The sequence below is a fragment of the Budorcas taxicolor genome, chromosome 19, assembly GCF_023091745.1.
Source record: "Budorcas taxicolor isolate Tak-1 chromosome 19, Takin1.1, whole genome shotgun sequence".
Classification (NCBI taxonomy): domain Eukaryota; kingdom Metazoa; phylum Chordata; class Mammalia; order Artiodactyla; family Bovidae; genus Budorcas; species Budorcas taxicolor.
Window position 1 is genome coordinate 50,594,947 of NC_068928.1, and position 19,980 is coordinate 50,614,926.

The 19,980-nt window shown below is 58.3% G+C and overlaps 2 protein-coding genes across 4 annotated transcripts in view; both read left to right on the forward strand.

Moving 5' to 3' along the window:
- The window catches only part of NPLOC4 (NPL4 homolog, ubiquitin recognition factor), a 51,853-nt gene extending 44,857 nt beyond the window's left edge, over positions 1–6,996 (forward strand). Inside the window, exons 16-17 of the mRNA XM_052657418.1 lie at positions 1,340–1,442; positions 5,055–6,996. Coding sequence (XP_052513378.1) covers positions 1,340–1,442; positions 5,055–5,212 — 261 coding nt within the window. The 3' untranslated portion in view covers positions 5,213–6,996. The remainder of the gene's footprint in view (positions 1–1,339; positions 1,443–5,054) is intronic.
- A 3,045-nt stretch (positions 6,997–10,041) lies between these two features.
- On the forward strand, positions 10,042–19,299 carry FAAP100 (FA core complex associated protein 100). 3 transcript variants are annotated; one of them, XM_052658205.1, is made up of 10 exons: positions 10,042–10,206; positions 10,409–10,527; positions 11,011–11,972; positions 13,036–13,192; positions 13,753–14,516; positions 14,610–14,746; positions 15,976–16,092; positions 17,917–18,003; positions 18,423–18,560; positions 18,907–19,299. In XM_052658205.1, the coding sequence occupies exons 1-9, from the start codon at positions 10,042–10,044 to the stop codon at positions 18,552–18,554; spliced, it is 2,640 nt and encodes an 879-aa protein (XP_052514165.1). In that variant the 3' UTR covers positions 18,555–18,560; positions 18,907–19,299. The 3 variants fall into 3 exon arrangements, with proteins under 3 accessions (XP_052514165.1, XP_052514166.1, XP_052514167.1); XM_052658206.1 differs by having other exon boundaries at positions 18,910–19,299; XM_052658207.1 differs by lacking the exon at positions 18,907–19,299 and adding an exon at positions 18,831–18,903.
- The last annotated feature ends 681 nt before the right edge of the window (positions 19,300–19,980 follow it).

Below are 19,980 nucleotides of genomic sequence, written 5' to 3' on the forward strand. Positions count from 1 at the left end.
TGGGCTTCTGTCCTCAGACTGGAGCACTCTGGGCAGCACCGGAGCAGCTAAGGCCCCCTTAACCTGTCCTGTGGGCAGCAACTTTGCACAAGGGCCTGGATAGGTGACTTTCTCAGTTTTAGAGTTTGCACTAGAATAGCTTGTTCAAAAGTGTCTGCCCTCCATGACAGAGGACAAATCATACGGGACGCAGAGGCCACTTAGCTTCTAAGGGAAGCATTAGAAATCCACAGTTAAAAAATTCCTGTTGGAACAGTTTGAGAACCCCAGCCTCTGCTTCTTCCTGATCTCCCCTTCTCCCGACTCAGCTCTGGTTTATCACCTTGGCCCAGAAGGTTGGCCAGCATCCAGGCCCCAGGCGCACAGCTGCACAGTTGGCGTTTTTAAGACATACTTTGTGGGGAGATGAGGGTGAAGTGTTACAGATGGCAGCTGCTTTCTGAGCAGCACAGGAGCAGCGGGTCCAGTCAGGAAGCCTCTTGCATGGGTTGTGTTGTGGCTGTCCTTTTACTTTGGCCCTTTTTCTGCCTGAGACCCAAGGAAACGCATTTCTACAAGGAGACAGAATAGAAGGGCGAGGCCCCTTCCTCCCACTGCTTTTCTGTAGCTGTTCTTGTGTCCTGCTGGGTTGATCTTGTGTTTGTTTTTGTCCAGACTGCTCACTTGTGATACTTGACACTGGGCATCCTGAGGCTTCACACTAGCTTTGCCTTCCCTGTTTAGCCCAGAGAGTTGCAGCTCCAGTCCCAGGCTCAGCTGCTGCCTGTCCGGTTGGGAAGGTGGTGAGAGCTTAGGGCCTTCTCACTGGAAACTGTGCTGTTGTTGCAGTCATCTGTTAGGAAGCATTTTCTGAAGGTACTGCCTGAGAGGCCCTGGAAGGCTTTGTAAGTTTCTAATTATAAACACTATTCAGTTCTCTGCACTTTTGCCCTGGAGTTCTGGGTTGCGAAGCGCACTGAGATATAGACGCGATGAAGACAGAGGACTGAGGGAGGCGAGAGGGATGAGGGTGGGCCTCATGGCCACGGGGCTCCTGCCTGTCTGCCCAGGCCCTCAGGAGAAGGCCTGTGAGCTGTGACTGCCTAGGGGGTGGGGCAGTCAGCCCAGGAGAGAGCAGCACAGTGTTCACCTTGGGGCTCTCTGGGAAGAATTTACACTTTAGCTCGATTTAGCACTTGCCTTTATAGACTAAGTGTGTGTTGTTTCGCGTTTCATGTGACAGCCTGGGAGATTTTCACAATTCTCCCTTAAGTGTGTCTTGATATTGGGGAGGAAAAGCTTGTGAGCAAGTCTGTCCACTGTCAGTGAAGCGAGTTGGAATCTTTCTGGCTTCTTGCAGGACAGCATCAGCTTGTTGCTGGAGGCTGTGAGGACCAGAAATGAGGAGCTTGCCCAGACCTGGAAGAAGTCTGAGCAATGGGCCACCATTGAGCAGCTCTGCAGTAAGTGTCCTCCCCTCCTGCAACCCCCATGACCAGGGCTCAGACTCCTGCCCTTCAGGGCCCAGTACTTCTTCCTGGGCCCTGGAAACCGGACCCCAAATGTATCCTGATGGCATCGTGGGCAGTGGAACAAGCACAGACAGACCTTTGCTGGGGCCCACAGGTGTTTTTATCACTGTAACATATGTGTTAAGGCCACACATTTTGGGTACACAGTTCTATGGATTTTTGTATGATTCTTTAAGCATCTTAGGAGTAGTTTGAAAGCCATTGTTTTAGGTGAACAGGAATTTCACACTCACCTAAGTGCTGAGTGCAGAGAGCTTTTGGGCTCCTCAGGCTTTTCTGTTCCCCTTTCCCCATCAATCCTCAGAGTATTCTTGGTGGAGAAGGAGGAAAAGAGAATAGAATTAGGGGATCTTGTGTCTTCAGAGTGAGAGCCTCCATCCATCAGCCTCCATCCAGCTGCTCCCATAATCCCAGCGCCCTCGCCAAGAGCTCGAGAGGGTGGTGACCCTGGTGGCCCTTTGCCCTGTGGCTTTGAGAAGAACTGCAGTGCCCCCTGAAAACACACCTGAAAGTACGTATTAAAAAGTGTTTAAACATTTTCTCAATCTGGAGGGCCAGAGTTAGTCAGGAAACCCTCAGTGGAACCCAAGCCACAGGGAACCCCGTGGGGTTCTTACTTTCTCTACACTGAGTACCTGGAAGTTCAGGGGTTGAGGAGCCTGGGAATTCACCGTGTTACTGTTCTGTTTAAGTTTTCTTTTTATATGATTCTGACAGCCAAACGGTAAAAGAGCTGGACGTGCCATCTAATTCTTGCCCTCACGTTCTGAAACAGAGGACCCAATGTCGTCACCAAATTCCTACAGCGAAGCCCATGGCCTCATGTCCTTGGGTGGACAGTGTGAGGTGCTGGCCAGGGTCTCAGCTCCTGGTCCGGCTCTCCCACGTACTGGGCTCTTCCAGCTCCTGGTGTTATTCTTCAGATGCCTCACACAGAAACATTGGCTGCAGCGGCTTTAGTGGTTTGGAGCCCTCTCTCTAAAAAGAGAGCTCTAAAAAGAGCACACAGGGAAGCTGGGAAAGGAGAGTGGCTTGACCAAGCGGTTTTCCTAGATAAGCACTGGCCCAGTTGGGAGAAAAGAAAACTAGATCAGGAAAGGATTCAGTCTGAGCATGTGGTGTGCCTTGCCATCCTCACTAGAAACTAATGAAAAGCTAGTGACCCCATAGGAGCTGGGTCCCATTGGCTCCACGCCTCATACTTACGGTGGGATGAAACCCAAACCTATTCAAGCATCAGTCTCACAGCAGCAGGATGATATGGTCTGGACCCACTGCCTGGAGCCTCTATTGGGAAAGTGCCTGTCACTTTGCTAAAATGTGCTGTGTGGTTGTCAAATGCTGTCAACAGATACACTACTCAAAGAACTCTGCTCACTGCACAGGGGTTGGTAACGTAAATTAGCAATGGAGTACCCTTTGCAGATGCAGGGTCACAGAACACGAGCGATCTCGGGACACAGTCTACCGGTGCCATGTAAGAGCTCTCTGCTGAAAGCTGACACTTTGCCAGAAGAGCTAAATAGATCGTAAAGAAATACCATTGTTCTGGACTGGAAGGCAAGATATTTCTAAGATGTCAGTTCTCCCAAAATTAATTGGTACAGTCTCAGTCATCATTCCCCTTAGACATATTTATTTTGCAAGGGAAGAGAGGGGGGAAAAGTTGTAAAATTTATCTGGGGTGCAGAGGGCCTAGAAAACAATCATGGAAAAAGAAGAGACTTCTAGGTGGTCCAGTGGCTGCTGCTGCTGCTGCTAAGTCACTTCAGTCGTGTCCGATTCTGTGCGACCCCATGGACAGCAGCCCACCAGGCTCCCCCATCCCTGGGATTCTCCAGGCAGGAACACTGGAGTGGGTTGCCGTTTCCTTCTCCAATGCATGAAAGTGAAAAGTGAAAGTGAAGTCACTCAGTTGTGTCCGACTCTTAGCGACCCCATGGACTACAGCCCACCAGGCTGCTCCATCCATGGGATTTTCCAGGCAAGAGTACTGGAGTTGGGTGCCATTGGACTCTGCATTCCCAGCGCAGAGGGTCCAAGTTCGATCCCTGGTCAGAGAACTAGAACTGCAGCTAAGAGTTGGCATGCCACAGCTAAAGATCCTGTATGCTGCAGTGAAAATCGAAGGTCCCACGTGCCACAACTAAGACCTGGTGCAGCCAAGTAAATAAATATATTTTTAAAAAATGAAGCTGGAGGATGTGGACTGTCTGTTTTCAATAGTAAGGCTGCCATGGTTAAAACAGGGTGCTGTTGGCATGAGAATAAATAGGCTGATGGGCCAGATGGAGAGTTGAGAATTGGGTGATAACAAGGCACCTGAATGATTACGTGAGATACACCCTTTTTAGGAAAACATGTTGAAGCAAATGGGTATCTGTGGGTAAAATGAACTTGGACGTCTGCAGTACACCTCATATATAAAAATCAACACAGGATTTCCCTGGTGGTACAGTGGCTTAGAATCTGCCTGCCAGTTCAGGGGACACAGGGTTCAGTCCCTGGTTCAGGAAGATTCTAAATGCTGTGGAGCAACAGCCTGTGTGCCACAGATATTGAAGCCCATGAGCTCTAGGTCCGGAGAGCTGCAGCTCCTGAGCCTGTGTGCTGCAACAGCAGAAGCTAAAGATTTTTTTTTTTTTAATCAAAGAAACAAAAAATACAGGCTGGGACATTAGGTCTATCACAGGCTGATAGACCTAATGGTAAGATCTACAACTATAAAGATATATGTTAAAAAAAAAAAGTTGAACATGTTCAGGACCTTGAAGGCAGGACAGAAAAGCACTGACTATAACATTGGTCAGGTGGACTTTATCAGAATGAAACACTTGGGCTCGTGAAGAAATGTCTAAAACTTGAAAAGGCAAGGTACAGACTAGGAGAAGATAAGCCATAGAAGATGTTCCACAAAAAGAGCTTCAGTAAGGTCACCATCAGTCATCAGAAAAGTGGAAAGTAAATAAGCTGCCATTACACGCTGTGAGATCAGATGCAGACACTGGCTGCATGGCGTGCTCACACACTCCCAGAGCAGCTGGAGCCTCTCCCACGCCCTGGTAAGGATGACCCAGCCAGCCCACTGCTACCCGAGAGACAGGCAAACACAGATCTGCACGAAGATTTGTGTTAAGAATATTCATGGCAGCTTTGTTCACAATAGCTTAAAACTGGCAATGACCCAAGTGTGCATCAGGAGGCAGACATAACCAGAGATGCTCTTCATACCACGTACTGCTCCTCAGCAGTGAAAAGGAAGGACCCATTGACACAGCTGGGTGGGGGCAGTGGGCAGGTGCGTGAGTGGCCACAGCCGGCAGCTTCCTGCTCAGCAGACAGCAGCTTTCCTTAGCGGGCTCTGTGTGAGAGAGAGCAGGGGACCCAAGGTGGGGGCTCTCAAGCCGCGTTCGTCCACGCCCATGGCAGTTGCTTTTCAGGTCCACTCCTGTCCTGATGAGCAGCCGTGCAGAACTCTCAGACGGGGTGGGGCATCTTCCCTGTGCAGAATGGATGAATACTGCTTCTCTTCTTGCCCCACAGGCACAGTTGGTGTGCAGCTTCCGGGCCTCCAAGAGTACGGAGCCGTCGGGGGCTCCACACATGCCCCCTCGTCTGCCATGTGGGCCTGTCAGCACTGCACCTTCATGAACCAGCCGGGCACCGGCCACTGCGAGATGTGCAGCCTCCCCAGGACCTAGGGCTCCCGGGCCCTGCTGGCGGGACTGGGCCCACCCCAGCCCTCTCGGAAGCCAAGATTGTTGTGACCGTGCCCCACCTCAGCAGCCCTGAAGGCAAGGCGGGGGCGGCTGCCCTGGGGTCTCTGACCCAGGAAGCTTCTCAGCACCAGGCTTCCCTGGAGAGGGAATCAGGCTGGTGCTCTGCGGGCTAAAACCAGTCTCCTGGTGGAGGCACGGTGTGGCCTCACCCGGCCGCCCCACAGCAGCCCCCACTGTGGTAGAAGGACTAGGTGCCTCTGAATCATCACCTGGAATCGAGGGGGTGGGAGGGCTCGCTGCCACCATCCAGCTTTCTTTTTCCCTTCCTTGGATGCTTTTTGTTCCTGCTCCTCCCATGTGTTTGGTTGGGAGCTCTTGGTGACCTCTGTACCCTGATGCTCTGGGGCAGACCCTGCCTGTGAGGGCCACCTCTTCCCCTTCTGGTAGCCATCATGCAGTGGAAATGTGTGGCCACGGGCTTATGGCCTCCTGTCAGCCTGGTCTGCAGGTGAATCTGCTGCCCACCCTTTCCTGCTCCCACCCAGCGTCCATGGGGGGTTTTAAAGTCTGCTTTGGTTGTAATAACAGTTAATCAGTAATTCCTGCCCAGAAGACTTTTATTTATTTTTTTTTTAAGAAAAACTGCGTAAAAGGGGAGTGAGAGAGACTAGTTTCCACCTTCGTCCCTCCTCTAATGAGTTCCTGGAGGTGTGTGCAGCCTGGGTGAGTGGACGGGGGACCCACAGTCAGGTCTTCTCACAAGTGAACCTCAGTGCCTGAGACTTTCCTGCCAGGCCACACGGCTGGCACAGCTGCAGACCCAGGACCAAGCAGGAGCCTGGCAGTGTCCCTCACTGAGCAGGCAGCCCCTCAGGCAGCCAACACTTGACCAGGCCTGCGTCGGGTGAGCTGGGTGGCCCCAGGCAGGGCCGGAAGCTCTGGTCCCTTTTGTCCCCACACCATTCCTTCTTGTCCTGCCTAGACCCTGGCCTCTGACAAGGCGACATTACAAGCCAGGTCAGGGAGTAGGAACCTGGTTGTAGAGGGCTGTGGAGCTGCTGCTGGGTTGTTGGAAAGTGGGTCCTATGCTGAGGTGTGGGTCCAGGCCATCCCAGGACAAAGGTGGTCAGACCTTGGACATGCTCTAGGGTCCCGCATTTCTTCTACAGCTGGGTTCCAGTCTGGCCCTTCCCCAGGAGCTGTGGATGTCCTGATGCCTCTTTGCCTTAAAAAAAACCCTGTATCTCTGAGCTGCACTGCACCCATCCCCAGGAGAGGTGGACCCAGACACAGGCTGCTTGAGGACTTCATGTCTCTGTCCTAGGGCAGGACGCAAATCTCTGTGACCCTCCCTCACCCTTGGCCTGTGAACAGAGCACATCTGGGTGTTGTGTTCACTTGTGGCAGGGGTGTGCCTGGCACCTCCGGGTTGACCTGGCATAGGACACTCAAGTGGCCAGTGGGTTGGACCTATTCTAGGGGCACGAAGCGCAGAGCCCCGTTTCCCCAGCTCATCTGTGGCCGCCGGCCAGAAAGCTGGGCACATGTTCTGGCCCAGGTCACCTGGTCCTTTGATCAGACATGAGTCTGCAGGGGGAGTGGGAGCGCACTAACCTCAGGCCACGCAGTCCCCGCCGCTCCTCCTCCACCTGTTCTGGTCTTTACCTTCTCTCCGACCAATATCCTGCTCGCCCTGAAGTTCTGGCATCTGCATAGTTCATTTCCGTCTGTCTTTTAGCTAAAGAAAAAGTGTTGTGATTTCTCTGCTTCTGGTTTTGAGTCACTGTTTGTTCAGTAATGCACTTTATTGTCCAAAGACAGTCAGGGGTCAGCATAAGGAGTGGGGGCACCCTGCCAGCAGACTCAGGCCCAGGCAGCTTAGCCATCTCCTTTTACACAAGGGAGGGGGCCCCCAGCCCCACCTGCATCCTACCTGCCCTCATGTGGACACACCCTCTCATGCCACCAGGCACCATAACTCAGCGAAGGGTGACGAGGTGCCCAGCCTCCACTGACCAGTCTGCTCCCCGTGCTCCCACTTGGGTCTTGCAGGTGTGTGTTGGTTGGGTTTGCAGTAGCGTTGCCTGGACTCCAGCCCTGCAAGTGAACCAATAAAAGCACCTGAAGCGACTGTCAGCGCCCCGTTTGTCCTTCCTGGGCCCTGAGGCCTCTCCCTGCCCTGATCTTGACCTGCCTACCTTGTCGGGTGACTTGATGACTTCCTCTCCACACATCACTGTCCTCTGCTGATGTGTTTAGAGTGTGAAGGATAGAGACCCCCCTCCTGCCCAGGTTCGTCAGCCCTGTGCTCCCAGCATGATGTCCATGGGAAGAGCAGAGCCTGGCCGCCTCTGTGCCTTTCCTGCACCCTTCCCACCATCAGCCATGTGGCTGCTCCTGGCCTTTGGTGGGTCAGGTGCAGGCAGCCAGGCAGCAGGTGGAGGACAAAGCCCAGAACTTGCACAGATGCAGGGGGAGCAAGGCCTGGAGAGGACATGCTGCCTGGCCTGAATTACTTGTCGAGCCTTCACACACACCTTACAGCAGACTGTCCTTTGGCCACCGACTCACTGCTCCTTGAACACATACATAAGAAACGCCACCACTGATGTTCAAAGGGCCCTAGGGTGAGGCAGGCCCAGCTTAGCTTCTGGACTGGGGTGAGTGGGCTCATCGCCCGACTCCAGCCCTGTCCCTGAGTTTACCTGCTTTTACTGGCAGTGTTCTGCCTTCTGCATGGCTCAGGCTGCTGACCTTGTTGGTTCTATGAAGTAACGAGGTTCTGGAATAGCCCCCTCCCCTCGAAATCAAGCAAATGGAAGGTACTGCTTTGCTTGGAAATAGAACTCAGGGTCCTGCCACCCCCTTTCTTGGCACGTTCAACATGGCATTCCATGTTGCTATGGGAAGCAATTGGCACTGCCTGTACATGCTGTGTCCTGTCCCCCCCGACCACGCCCCCAGTGCTGTCTGTCAGTAGTTTGTCCTTGGAAGATGATACAGCTTCCATGTGGCATAGAGACCAACTGACTGTCCACAGCATGCTCTGCTGTCTCACATCCTGCCACAGGCCTTCCGGGGACACCCACATGAGGGGTCTCTGCTTTTGCATCACCCCTTGAGCTGGCTAAGCCCCTTGCTCATGTCTACCCTCCAGGGCGATCAGCATTCAGGGACCCCTCACTGTTCAGGATAGACTGTTGATGGTCATAAATCCTAGTATCACAGAGTGTGGGGTTTGCCTGGGTTTGGGGCCAGGAGCCTGTTAGTCCTCCAAAGCCGAAGGGAGTGGGGCAGAGCAGTGACCAACTTCGCAGTGACCAACTTCACAGTGCCTGGCCAGTCGGGGCTGAAGCAGGGTGGTGAGGCCTGACTGGCTTAGCCCATCTCCTTGCAGTCCACTTGCCCATATGGTCATTTTCTCTGGGACAATCTCAGTGTAGTTCCCTTGGTGTTGGAAGTCTGGGAGGATCAGAGTAGAAATTGGTATGGGCATGTCACCCACAAGGATTGGTGGTCATAACACAAGCCAAGAACAGGTTGCACTTGCGGGGGGGGGGGGGGGTCGGGTAGAGGAGGAATTCAGAGTCGTGTGTGTTGAGAGGAGTCCTCACTTCTAATTCCAAAAGCCAAGTGGGAGCTGGTCTTAGAGCAAAGGACAGACTGCATATGGTGTGTTCATGCTGGGTCCAACCCAGAAGCACAGTGGCTGTCCACTGCCCTAGGGGTTGAGCACCAACCTCAACAAGGGGGATTAGAACTTGTGCCACTGGTTTCTTGTTTCAGTAGGTAAATCAGCATTGGTGAGGTCAGCTTAACTCAAGCCCAGAAAACACTTGGCTGCTGGGCCCCTTCAACTTGGCCTGTCTGGCCACACCCCCGCAGATGCCTCTTTCATTCATAGATGTTTGGCCTTGAGAGAACTGTAACTGAGCTATCTGCAGGCATCTTTCAGTGTCACTCTGATCTCGGTCTCTATTCAGAGAACTCTTGGGCCATCTGATCAGACCCTTCCCCAGAGCCGTGGAGGATAGGGTTAGGGAGAAGAGGTGTCTTGCCCTGTCTTCACCCTGACCACCAGGATGACTGCTGGTGAGCTGTACCCGCCCCCCTTACCAAGGCCTAACCAGTGATTTTCTTTATGGTCTTCTGCCCTCAACCCAGAATTCCTCTGGCTTACCCCTTTTCCCCACTGTCCAGTCAAACCAACACACCCACAGGCAGTTAAAGCATTAGGGAAGAGACCCGTCTGTCCATGTTAGATTCAGAGGCGGCAGTGTCCTGGGGACGGGATAGGCGTGGCTGTGGCTCAGTAGCTCAGAGGGAAGAGACCCCGGCTGCGAAAGTGTCAAGACCTGTCGCTGCCCGCCCCCTTCACAGGCCCAGCCCCAAAACGCTAGACAGTCGCTTTAGGAGCGGAAGAGACTGTCCGCTCGGAAGAGACGTGCTCTGAGGGGTCGCCGCCCCCGTGTACTAGCCCGGGTTCGAGAGCCTGCCCGGCCCTTCGACTTCGGGCGGGCCCAGTGGAGCCCCCGAGTGGAGAGGAGTGGAGAGGCGCGTTTGGCTTTAAACACGTTGGCCCTTTGCCATACAGCTCTGTGTGCGCTAGCTTTATCCGGGCGGCCTGAGGACTCGGCTCCCGCTGACACGCCCCCGAGACTCGGCGCTCAGCGGCCCCGCCCCCGGCCCCGCCGTACGGCGGAGGCCGCGCTACGACCTAGACGGCCGTAAAGCGCAGGGCCCCGCCCCCTCGGCTCCCGCGCCGCGAGGCCGAGCCCCCGCCAGTGGCCGGGCTCCAGGGCGATCCCACGATGGCCGACCCCAGGCCGCGGGTCGAATACCTGGCGGGCTTCTGCTGCCCGCTCGGGGGCCTGGCGGCGGGCAAGCCTCGCGTGCTGTGCCACGGGGCGGAGATCTTCCTGTCCACTGGGAGAGAGCTGGTCTATGTCTACGACCGGGAAGGGCGGCTGCTGATCGTGAGCACCGGGCACACCGGGGAGGGGCTGGGACTGGGGGCCTAGGGGCTGGGGGGCTGGGGCGGGAGGGATCCGGGGCCCTGGAGGGGCCAGGGTCGGGCGTGGATGTTCGAGCGGCCGGCGCATTTGAGGAGTTTGTCCTCTGCTTCACCTGAGCCCCCACGCCCCTGACCCAACACTGTCCTTCTCCCCGGTCGTCCAGGCTGTGTACAAGTTTCCCGGTCAGGTGTGGCACCTGGAGCTCCTGGCCCTTCACAAGGTGCTCTATGTCCTGTGCGCCCAGAGCGGCATCTATTGCTTGTCTTTGGACCAGACGACCAGGTGAGGCTTGGTCGCTGGCGGGAACTGCTTTGGGTTGGGCCCACACTGCCCTCTCCCAGGTTGAGGCTGACATGCCCTCAGATGGGCTTGTCACTGTTTCTGAGTGGTAGTACTTCCCTGCCATCCTCAAACACTGCCCCTGTGACCTATATAGTCTGGTCACCTCTGGACTGGGTTCAGAATGAGCACTCACCACAGGTGAGGACTCAGGGGCCTGACAGTTCTGCATTGTTGAGAATTTTCTGTCGAAACCCCATTTCTGGAAGCCTTGATGCATGCTGTTATGCATGTGTCCCTGGGTGACCGGGGTGGGGGAGAGCATTCCCTGGAGCAGGTGGGAGGCACTGTGGCATGCCAGCTGCTCCCTGCTGGCAGCCTCTGAGATCGCTCCCTGTGCAGACCCCACACCCGTCATGTCAGTGGCAGGCTGTCCTGAAGGGAGCCTGTGAGCACTGTAACCGACAGTTCCCTGGGTTCTACAAGGTCTGTGAGCCGAGACAAGGAAGATGGCGGGGACGACCAGGACAGTGACGATGGGCAGGTCGGTGAGCCCCCTGTCCCTGTGATCCACGTGGACCCAGAGTCCTGTGTGCTCCCGGATGCCTCGCTGCATGCCTTCACCGTCCTTGATGATGCACTCATCACCTTGGCACTGGGCCCCACCCAATGGAAGATGCAGCTGTTTGAGCGTCCCTCTCCAGGGGAGGACCCCAGGCCCAGAGGCCAGATTGGTGAGGTGGACTTGTCCACCTGCACCCCCCCAGCTGAGAGCCAGGGGGCGTCCGCAGCCCCCTGCTTCCTCCCAGTGCTGTGCTGTGCATCACCGCCTGGCTCCAGGACCCCACTTGGCCACTCATGGAGCTCTGAGGGGGTCATGCTGGAGGGGGCCCTCTTTGGGCTACTCTTTGGAGCTGATGCCGCCCTCCTGGAGTCACCTGTGGTCCTCTGTGGGCTCCCTGATGGCCAGCTCTGCTGTGTGATCATCAAGACCCTGGTCACCTCCACGTCAGCCCTGGGTGATCCGAAGGCCCTTGTCAAGATCCTCCATCACCTGGAGGAGCCTGTTGTCTTCATTGGTGCCTTGAGGACAGAGCCGCTGGCCGAGGACATGGAAGACATACACTGCGACTGCTTGGTGGCCCTCGGTCACCACGGCCGGACGCTGGCCATCAAGGCCAGCTGGGATGAGGCAGGGCACCTGGTGCCTGAGCTGCGGGAGTACAGCGTCCCGGGGCCCGTGCTCTGCGCAGCCTGCGACAGGAGCAGCCATGTGTACCACAGCACCTCCGCAGGCCTCTGTGTAGTCGACCTGGCTCAGGAGGGTTCCCCCTTGGACCCCACGGAGAGTGACGGGGCCCCAGGAAGCCTGCCCCCTCTACTGTATCCAGACAACTTGGGTATCTGCAGCCTCGTCACTCTCTGTGTGTCATCGAGCGTGCCTGAAGGTATGAGCCACGGCCGAAAGCTAAAAACCAAAGCCGCGGTGGCTGGTGGAGCCCCCGCCCTGGCATCTCCTCCCTGTGAACTGGCCATCTTCCTCTCCCTACCTCATTCCTACTCTCCTTAAAACCGCCCCTGGCAGCCCGACCCTCCGCCGGCACAGCCTCGTGGTTGATGCTGGTCTTGGGGTCCTGTGTGGGTTTCGGGGTGGGGTTTGTGCCCCTCTGCACCTGGGCAACCCTTGGTAAGAGCATTTTCCCGTGACAAGTCTCACATGGCAGGTGGTCCAAGGGAAACTCAAACTGGTTCAGGTTAAGCCTTTACGTTTCTCCTGAAGGCTGGAAAACATTTGTTCCACTTACCAAGTGGCCTCCAAGGAGCCCACCCTGCCCTGAAGGTGGGGGGCAGGGAGGGGGCATCCCTGAGCTCTGATATGTGTGTTCTCTCTGGACAGAGCCAGAGAGGGTTTCAGCCATGTCTGCCCAGTAGTGGGGGGAGGGGTACAGCCGCCCTCCCCACACCGTATATTCCCCTTAAGATGGCCCATGAGTGCACTGTAAGGCCTGCCGTGGACCATACCCGACAGGAAAGAAATGCTTTCGATGGGAAGAAACTGCTGTCTCCCACAGGGAAAGAAGGGCTGCCTGTAGCAGGCAATGGGGGAGCCATACCTCTGGGCAGGGCTCAGGGCCTCAGTGGTACTGGACCTGCAGAACCAGTGGGTCGCAGGAGATGGAACCTGTTTCCCAGGGAGCTTCTGGTGTCCAGGAGTGGGAACAGAGGCAGAACGCTGCTGGGGAGGCGGCAGGCTTCCAGAAAGGCCCCGGCAAGTGCAGACTGGTCAGTGAAGGAGGCCTGGGCCTGAGTAGCACTTACTTCTCTTAGGAAATCTCAGAGCAGCTCTACTCAAGGCGGAGGCTGTTGAAGGGGGTATGCACCCTGCTAATTCGATGGCCCTCATCTGTTTCCTTTTAGTCCACGTACAAGGTGACGCCTCTGCTGGCTGACCCCCTGCCAGGGAGGCCCCTCCCTGCCTGCCACCCAAGCCCTGCATGTCTTCTCCTGCAGGGGGTGCCGAGCTCCTGGCCCTGTCTGCCAAAGGCCGGCTGATGATCTGCCGCCTGGACCCACATGATGAGGCACCTCAGCCCTCCAGAGTGACCTCAGCAAAGGCTGGCCAGAAAATTAAGCAGTTGTTGTCTGGAATTGGCACCGTGTCTGAGAGGTGAGCAGTGGGCTGCGGCCTGGGCAGAGGCCGGCATGGCAGCCAGGAGGTGTCCAAGGCATTGGCACTGGCGCTGGCACTGGTCCGGACAGGGCCTGTGACTTTGCCTCTGACCCCCGAGATTGCCCCAGACATCGTGGTGCCTGGCCAAAGGTGATAGTAAAGGCCAGCGCAGACACCAGGCCCCTGTGGTTTAGGACCATTTCTAGGGTGCATGCCACCCTCTGGGCTGTCAACGGTGGCTCTGCAGAGGAGCATCTGGGCCAACTTGGAACACGTCAGGGAGCACAGCAGGGATGGCCAGCCCCACCATGGGCACCTCCTGGCCCAATGGCCCAGTTTGGGGTATAGGCTCCGTGAGCCCAAGGGGCGAGGCCAGGCCACCAGGTCCAGGCTGCCTCAGCTCCATTCTGCGCCCTCTCTTCTCTTGTTGCTGGAGAGGAGGGTTGGGTTAGACAGTCATGTGAGAAGGCCAGGAGCTCCTGAGGTGAAGGCTTCTCACGTTATGCTAAGGAGGAGTGAGGTCTGGGTCTTCCCTCAGCAGCCACGTCTGTTTCCAGAGTGTCTTCTCTGAAGAAGGCAGTTGACCAGCGGGACAAGGCCCTGACCTGCCTCAACGAAGTCATGAACGTGAGCTGCGCCCTGCTGTCAAGCCGGGAGGGTCCGCGGCCCATCTCCTGCACCATCAGCACCACCTGGAGCCGCCTGCAGCTGCAGGACGTGCTGGTGGCCACCTGCCTGCTGGAGAACAGCAGCGGCTTCAGCTTGGACCGGGGCTGGGCCCTGTGCATCCAGGTGCTCCGCAGCTCCCAGGCCTTAGACCTGGACTCGGCTGGCTCAGCCGTCACCTACACCATCCCTGTGGACCAGCTCGGCCCCGGCGGTCGGCGCGAGGTGACGCTGCCCCTGGGCCCTGGTGAGGACGGTGCCCTCGACCTGCCCGTGACCGTGTCCTGCGCGCTCTTCTACAGCCTCCGGGAGGTCGTGGGCAGGGCCCTCACCCCCCGGGACCCTTTCAAGGACCCCCCTTCGGCCGAGTGCACCCCCATCGTCCTGCCCGAACAGGATGGTGTGTGCCTGCCCCTGAGCGAGCACACGGTGGACATGCTGCAGGGCCTGCGCTTCCCCAGCCTGGGCGTGCCCTACACGCAGGCTCTGGGCCCTGCCAGGGACCCCATCCACACCTTCCTGGGAACTTGCCGTGTGCCAGGCAGCCAGCCGGCGGGACCTGAGTCCCTGCGGGCCAAGTACCTGCCCCCGTCAGTGGCCACCATCAAGGTGTCGGCAGAGCTGCTCAGGGCCGCCTTAGGGGACAGTCACACAGGTTGGTGGCACTGACTGGCTTCAGGCAGCCTCGGGGCCCTTCCTCCCTCCCTTGGAATCCGGCCAGCCTCACTGGCGCACCTCTCTCCTCCAGGCGTGTCCCTGGGCTGTGCCACCCTGCAGTGGCTCCTCGCCGAGAATGCTGCCGCCGACATCATAAAGGCCCAGGCGCTGTCCTCTGTCCAGGGAGTGGCCCCCGATGGCACCGATGTCCACCTCATCATCCGAGAGGCAAGCAGGGGTCAGCTCTCCTGCCCCAGGGGGAGACGTTGGCCTCGACAGCAGCAGTTCTGAGTGGTGTCCCTGGCCGCTCAAGAGGAATCAGATTCTGGGGCCCACCTTCCAGAGAAGTCCGACGCACTCACGTCCGAGAGGCAGGCTGTGATGGGGTGGCCTTCGTAGGGCTGAAAGCTGCATCAGCCTCCCAGCCAGGTCTCCATGAGGCCCACCCTGTCCAGCGCTCCCCATGCGTGGCCCTGGCCCTGCGTCCAGCTGGAGTTCAGAGAGGCCCAAGCAACTCACTCACTTGTGCCGCCAGCAGCAGCACAAGCCCTCCAGCCCCTGAGCCACGCAGCCCCCAGAGCCCCAGGGTGCTGGGCCCTGTCACAGACACCCCACCCAGGGGCCACTGAGACACTGAGGCGGGGCTCAGTTCTCTGGGTGCAGTCCTTGCACACACCTTCCTTCCGGAGACCCTCCTGGCAGCCTCGGGGTCACATCCAGCTGACCCTCGTACCGCAGCATTGGTGGCTGTGACGGAGCATCCCGTGTGACCCAGCATACCCCTCTGAGGGTGGTGGGTGGAGGCTGCCCACTGACGGCCCTTTCAGGTCCACCGACACTAGGCAGCATCCACGTTGGGTGTCCCGGGGGCCTGGTGGTGGAGAGGGTGGGGTGTTCAGCCATCCCACAGTCCCAGAAGGAAGAACTTCCAGGGACAACATCTTTCCTAAGGTCCCTGGGGTCTTGCCTTGTGTCCTGGCTATCACCCATCTTTGCCAGGTTTTATCTTTGGCTGGAGGGCACTGGGCAGAGATCTCCGTTGCCCAGCCCCCTCCCTGTTTTTTTACAACCTGACCTTGCTGTCGGGTGACTTGGAATGCACAGGGTGGGCCCTGGAGGGGTTGGGGCGTAGGCTCTCCTTGGTGGTGCAGCCACAGCCATCACTGCCTTTGGTGTACGTGCCACACACCTGGACTCAGAGGGAGCAGGGCTCTTCCTGGATGGATGTTTCCAGATGAGCAGCTTTGCTGTTGCTTGGCTAGCTGGTTCTTCAGGTGGAAACTCGTGCTGGGTGTGGAGATCGAGGCCTGGGGCCCCCCAAGCTTTGCCCAGAATGGGATGTGGAGGGGCCACCCAGGCCTCACGTGCCTCAGCCAGCTCAGATGCTCCCACAGGCCATGCTGCCCTCGGGCCAGACGAGGCTGTGGAGAGCCAACGAGGCTCCTCGTGCGTTGCAGGTGGCCGTCACCGACCTGTGCCCAGCGGGCCCCGTCCAGGCCGTGGAGATCCAGGTGGAGAGCTCCTCTCTAGCCAACCTGTGCAGGGCACATCACGCCATTGTCGGGCGTTTGCAGGTCTGTTGGCCCTCATGGGCTTGCCTGGGAAGTCTCTTGTGGAATGGTGGGGACACAGGACCTTGGTGGCTTGGCTTCCTGCCTGGGGTTGCAGATGAGCTTGGCCAGCTGGGAGGTGGTGAGGGACTTGTCTCTCACCCTCCTGGCAGTAGCCCCCAGTGGTCCATGAGCACACGTGGTTACAGGGAGACAGTCCACCTGTGACTTGTCAGCATGAAATTTCCATACAGTAGTGTGGAGAGGTCCGGCTCGGGTCCTGGGATAAAGTGCTTGTCGGAGCTTCCATATCTTTGCCAAGAAAGAGAGAGTTGGCAGCCAGCCCCTCACAAACACACAGCCCTGGGGGCCGCTTACTGCCGCTTCGATGCCTTGTGGGGCTACTGGGGCCACGACTCTAGGATCTGAGGGGAGGTCTTTGTGTCCCCCAGGGAAATCTGTGAGCTGGTGGCTTGGCAGGCTGGGCCCAGGGCCTGCTGGCCCCTCTCCCGCCTGTTCTGTGTGCGTGGCCTCGGCTGCACAGAGCAGGCTGGGTTGGCAGCTATCAGCCGATTCCCATGCTTTTCCTTATATGTGGGCTCTGCGGCAGCCTCACCTGGGAACTCACCAGTGCGCATGCCCAGACCCCACCCTAGCCCCCAAGAGTCGGAGAGCTGCAGTCCAAGTTCCAGCAGGGATCCGAGGCTGCTGTTCAATTAACAGACCCACCTGTGTGCCCAGGCAAGCCTGGGGGCCAAGCCCTGACCAGAGGTCCCCCTCAGCCGTGCTGTGACAGCCCTGCATGGCACAGCCATGGCTTCACACCCGGGTTCAGGGATCTGTTCTGTCCCCAGAGCGGAGCTCCCACCCTTGCATCCCTCCACCCCAGAAGGTGCCACGTGGTTGCTCTTGCTGGGCCTGAAACGTGCAGGGCCGTCTGCAGACCTGCCGAGTGTGGCAGCTGATAGGTGGACAGTTGTGAGAAACTGGGGCGGTGGGGAGCGTGCTGACCAGACTTCCCACAAGAAAGGGAGTTAGCATCCCAGGGCTGCTAGGACCAAGTGACCAAGTGCCACGGACGGGACACAGTGGGTTCAGTTTGGAGGCCGGGTGTCTACAGGGTGATTCCTTCCGAGGCCTCTCTCCTGGGTGTGTGGACGGCCAACTCCTCCCCAGGGATCTTCCCTTGGCATGTCTGTGTCCTAATCTCTTTTTAGCAGGACACCAGTCCTGTGGGATTAAGGCCCACACACCTGACCTCATTTTAATTTGATTATCTATAAAGACCCTCTTTCTCCAAACACCATCACCTGAGGTGCTGGGGGCTGGACCTTCCACGTGTGAATCTGGGAGGCCTGAGTCAGCCCCTAACGGAGTGCTGCAGGCACTCCCCTGATGGGAATCTTCTCGTGGGCTGCAGACCTCTGCACTCCGTCTGCCACATCATGCACCTATGACAGAATGTTCTTCATTCACTTGGCCACTCAGAATTTGGGGGACCTTGTCAGATGTGTAGTTTCTGCCTCTGGTGGCACCTCCTGCTGTCTCTCGAGGTATTGGGGTCTCTTCTCAGTTCTTTGCCCCAGAGACCAGTGGGAGCCTTGCTGCCTGGATCCATCTGGGAGCATCCTCCCTGGGAATCAGGAAGGTTACTTCCAAGTAAACGACCATCAGGCTGGGGCTCTCGTGGAGCGGAGATTAACTAGAGGCAGGGAGGCCTGATGGATGTCTCAGCTAGCGGGGAGGGCTGCCTGGCTCTGCGGGCCGGTGCCAGGAGCCCTAGGCTCTGTCTGGGGACACACGGGAGGGGCGCCCTCTCCAGCCACTTAACCCCTTGTATCCCTCCAGAGGCTGGTGGTGGAGCAGGCCGCCCGGGGCTCCAGCCCGCCTGATCTCCGCCTGCAGTATCTCCACCAGATGCAGGCCAACCACGAGGTGAGGCCCTTTGGGGGTCTGTGCCCTGAACCTTCTACCCGCCGGGGCTCCACTGGGGTCACACACACAAGCACCTGCGTATCGCCCAGCTTGGCAGGGCCTCCCAGTCCGCTCAGCCCAGAGTCAGTTCTGGGCTCCTGTTGCAGGGGCGAGAGGAGGGCAGAGTGGGCACAGTCACGCTGCTCTACCTTGGCCAGGACATTCCTGTCCCCTGGGGACGGGGTCTCCCCTCAGCCCAGCCACGCCTCCTGTCCCGAGGGGTCATCATGTTAAGGCCACAGAGGAGTGTGTTTCCTGGGCCACCTGCCACAGCCTGGGTGGGATCTGAGTGGTGGGTGTCCCCCTTTCTTGGAGGGGCCTGCCGACGTGCCCGGTAGGAAGGTGGTCCCTAGCTTGTCGCCACCTGTCCCTTCCTGTAGACACTGCTGCGGGAGGTGCAGATGCTGCGGGACCGGCTGTGCACGGAGGATGAAGCCAGCTCCTGCGCCACCGCCCAGAGGCTGCTGCAGGTGTACAGGCGCCTCCGCAGCCCCAGCCTCCTCCTGCTGTGACGCCAGGTAGGCCCCGCCCTGCCCGGGACACCGGCAGCCCCCTCCCCAAACCCCTACCCCGCCCTGCCCGGGGCCTTCCCGGCCTCTGAACCCTTGACAGCTCGCGGTATCTCCATGGTTTTATGGAGATAACCTGGCTCCTGACCCAGGAGGCACTTGGCCTGGTTACAGCTGGGGAAGGCCTGGGGTGAATGCAGCCAGCCCCCCAGACAGCCACCTGGTGCCCCCCGGGGTGGGTGTGCTCAGAGGAGGCGGGTCATGTAACCGTTGCATCAGGATAGCCAGGCAGTCCGTGACCCCACTGGGCCGGGGGCCCGCTCGGCCTCCCATATCGCTCCTTCCTTTCCCCCAGCAGCTGCCACAGCCTCTGCACTCAACCTCCACGCCGCTGGGCCGCCGCCCACCCAGAACGTCGGGGCTGGATCACCGACGTCCCTCCGCTCAGAAGTCGGGCCTGGCCATGGGGTCTAGACTCCAGAGCAGGATTGCTGCTGCCCTCGCAGCCTGCAGGGGCCCCGGAGACAGGGCTTCGGGGTTGAGACTCAGGCAGGTGCGTTTCAGCGGTTGTCTGGTTCCCACCATGGTGCCCAGAGCCTGGGGCTGCCCCTGTTAGCAGCACCACTCGCCTTCCCATAGACCTCTTGTCCAGCACTGTCCACACCTGCACAGCAGGCCTGCTCTGGGTGCCTTGGTTCTGCTTCTCTGCAGTTACTGGGGTCGCCAGGTGGGAGGGTGCTCCCTGTGACCAAAGCACAAAGACTCGGGGTGGGGGTGGGGGTAGGGGTGGGTGGGGTTTTTTCCTGCAGGTGCCCTGTGGCCACAACACTCAACAACTAGATGCCTCTGGCCGGGGCCGCACCCAGCGCCCAGCACTGTGCGTTGTTTCCAAGGGTCCCTCGGGGCCGACAGCAGCCCTGGGGTGGCTCCGGTGCTTTGTGGGAGGGTGGCTCTCCCCCGGGACTTCACACGGTGCTCTCCTGCTGTGCATGCAGGGCCTGCGGGGCACCCCGCCTCAAAAAATGACCCTTTCTCTTGCTCTGCCTTGTCCTGGGCTGTTTTTTTAAGCCTCCTCCCTGCGGTCTGGTGGCAGCTTTGACCTGGATTCCTGGGCTCACCGCAGCTCCAAGCCCCCGCCAAGGCTGGTGGCCACTGCACTCCCCAGAGGAGCCTTGAACTGGCCTCTCTGGGGCCCTCAGGCCAGTGGGAACCCTCAGACACTGGGGTGAAGTGGTCCCTGCAGGGCCATTTAGGTCATGAGGGCCCCTCCCCAGGAGGACCACGGGCACCTCCTCGTCGTCCTCCATTGAGGGAGAGGGGCGGTGGTGTGCTCCAAGTTGGGATCTGGGGTCATCACACAGACCCAGCACTGGAGTGTTCTTCTGAGCAGGAGGGAGGACGGGAAGGGGTCTCCGCCCACCCAGTACTG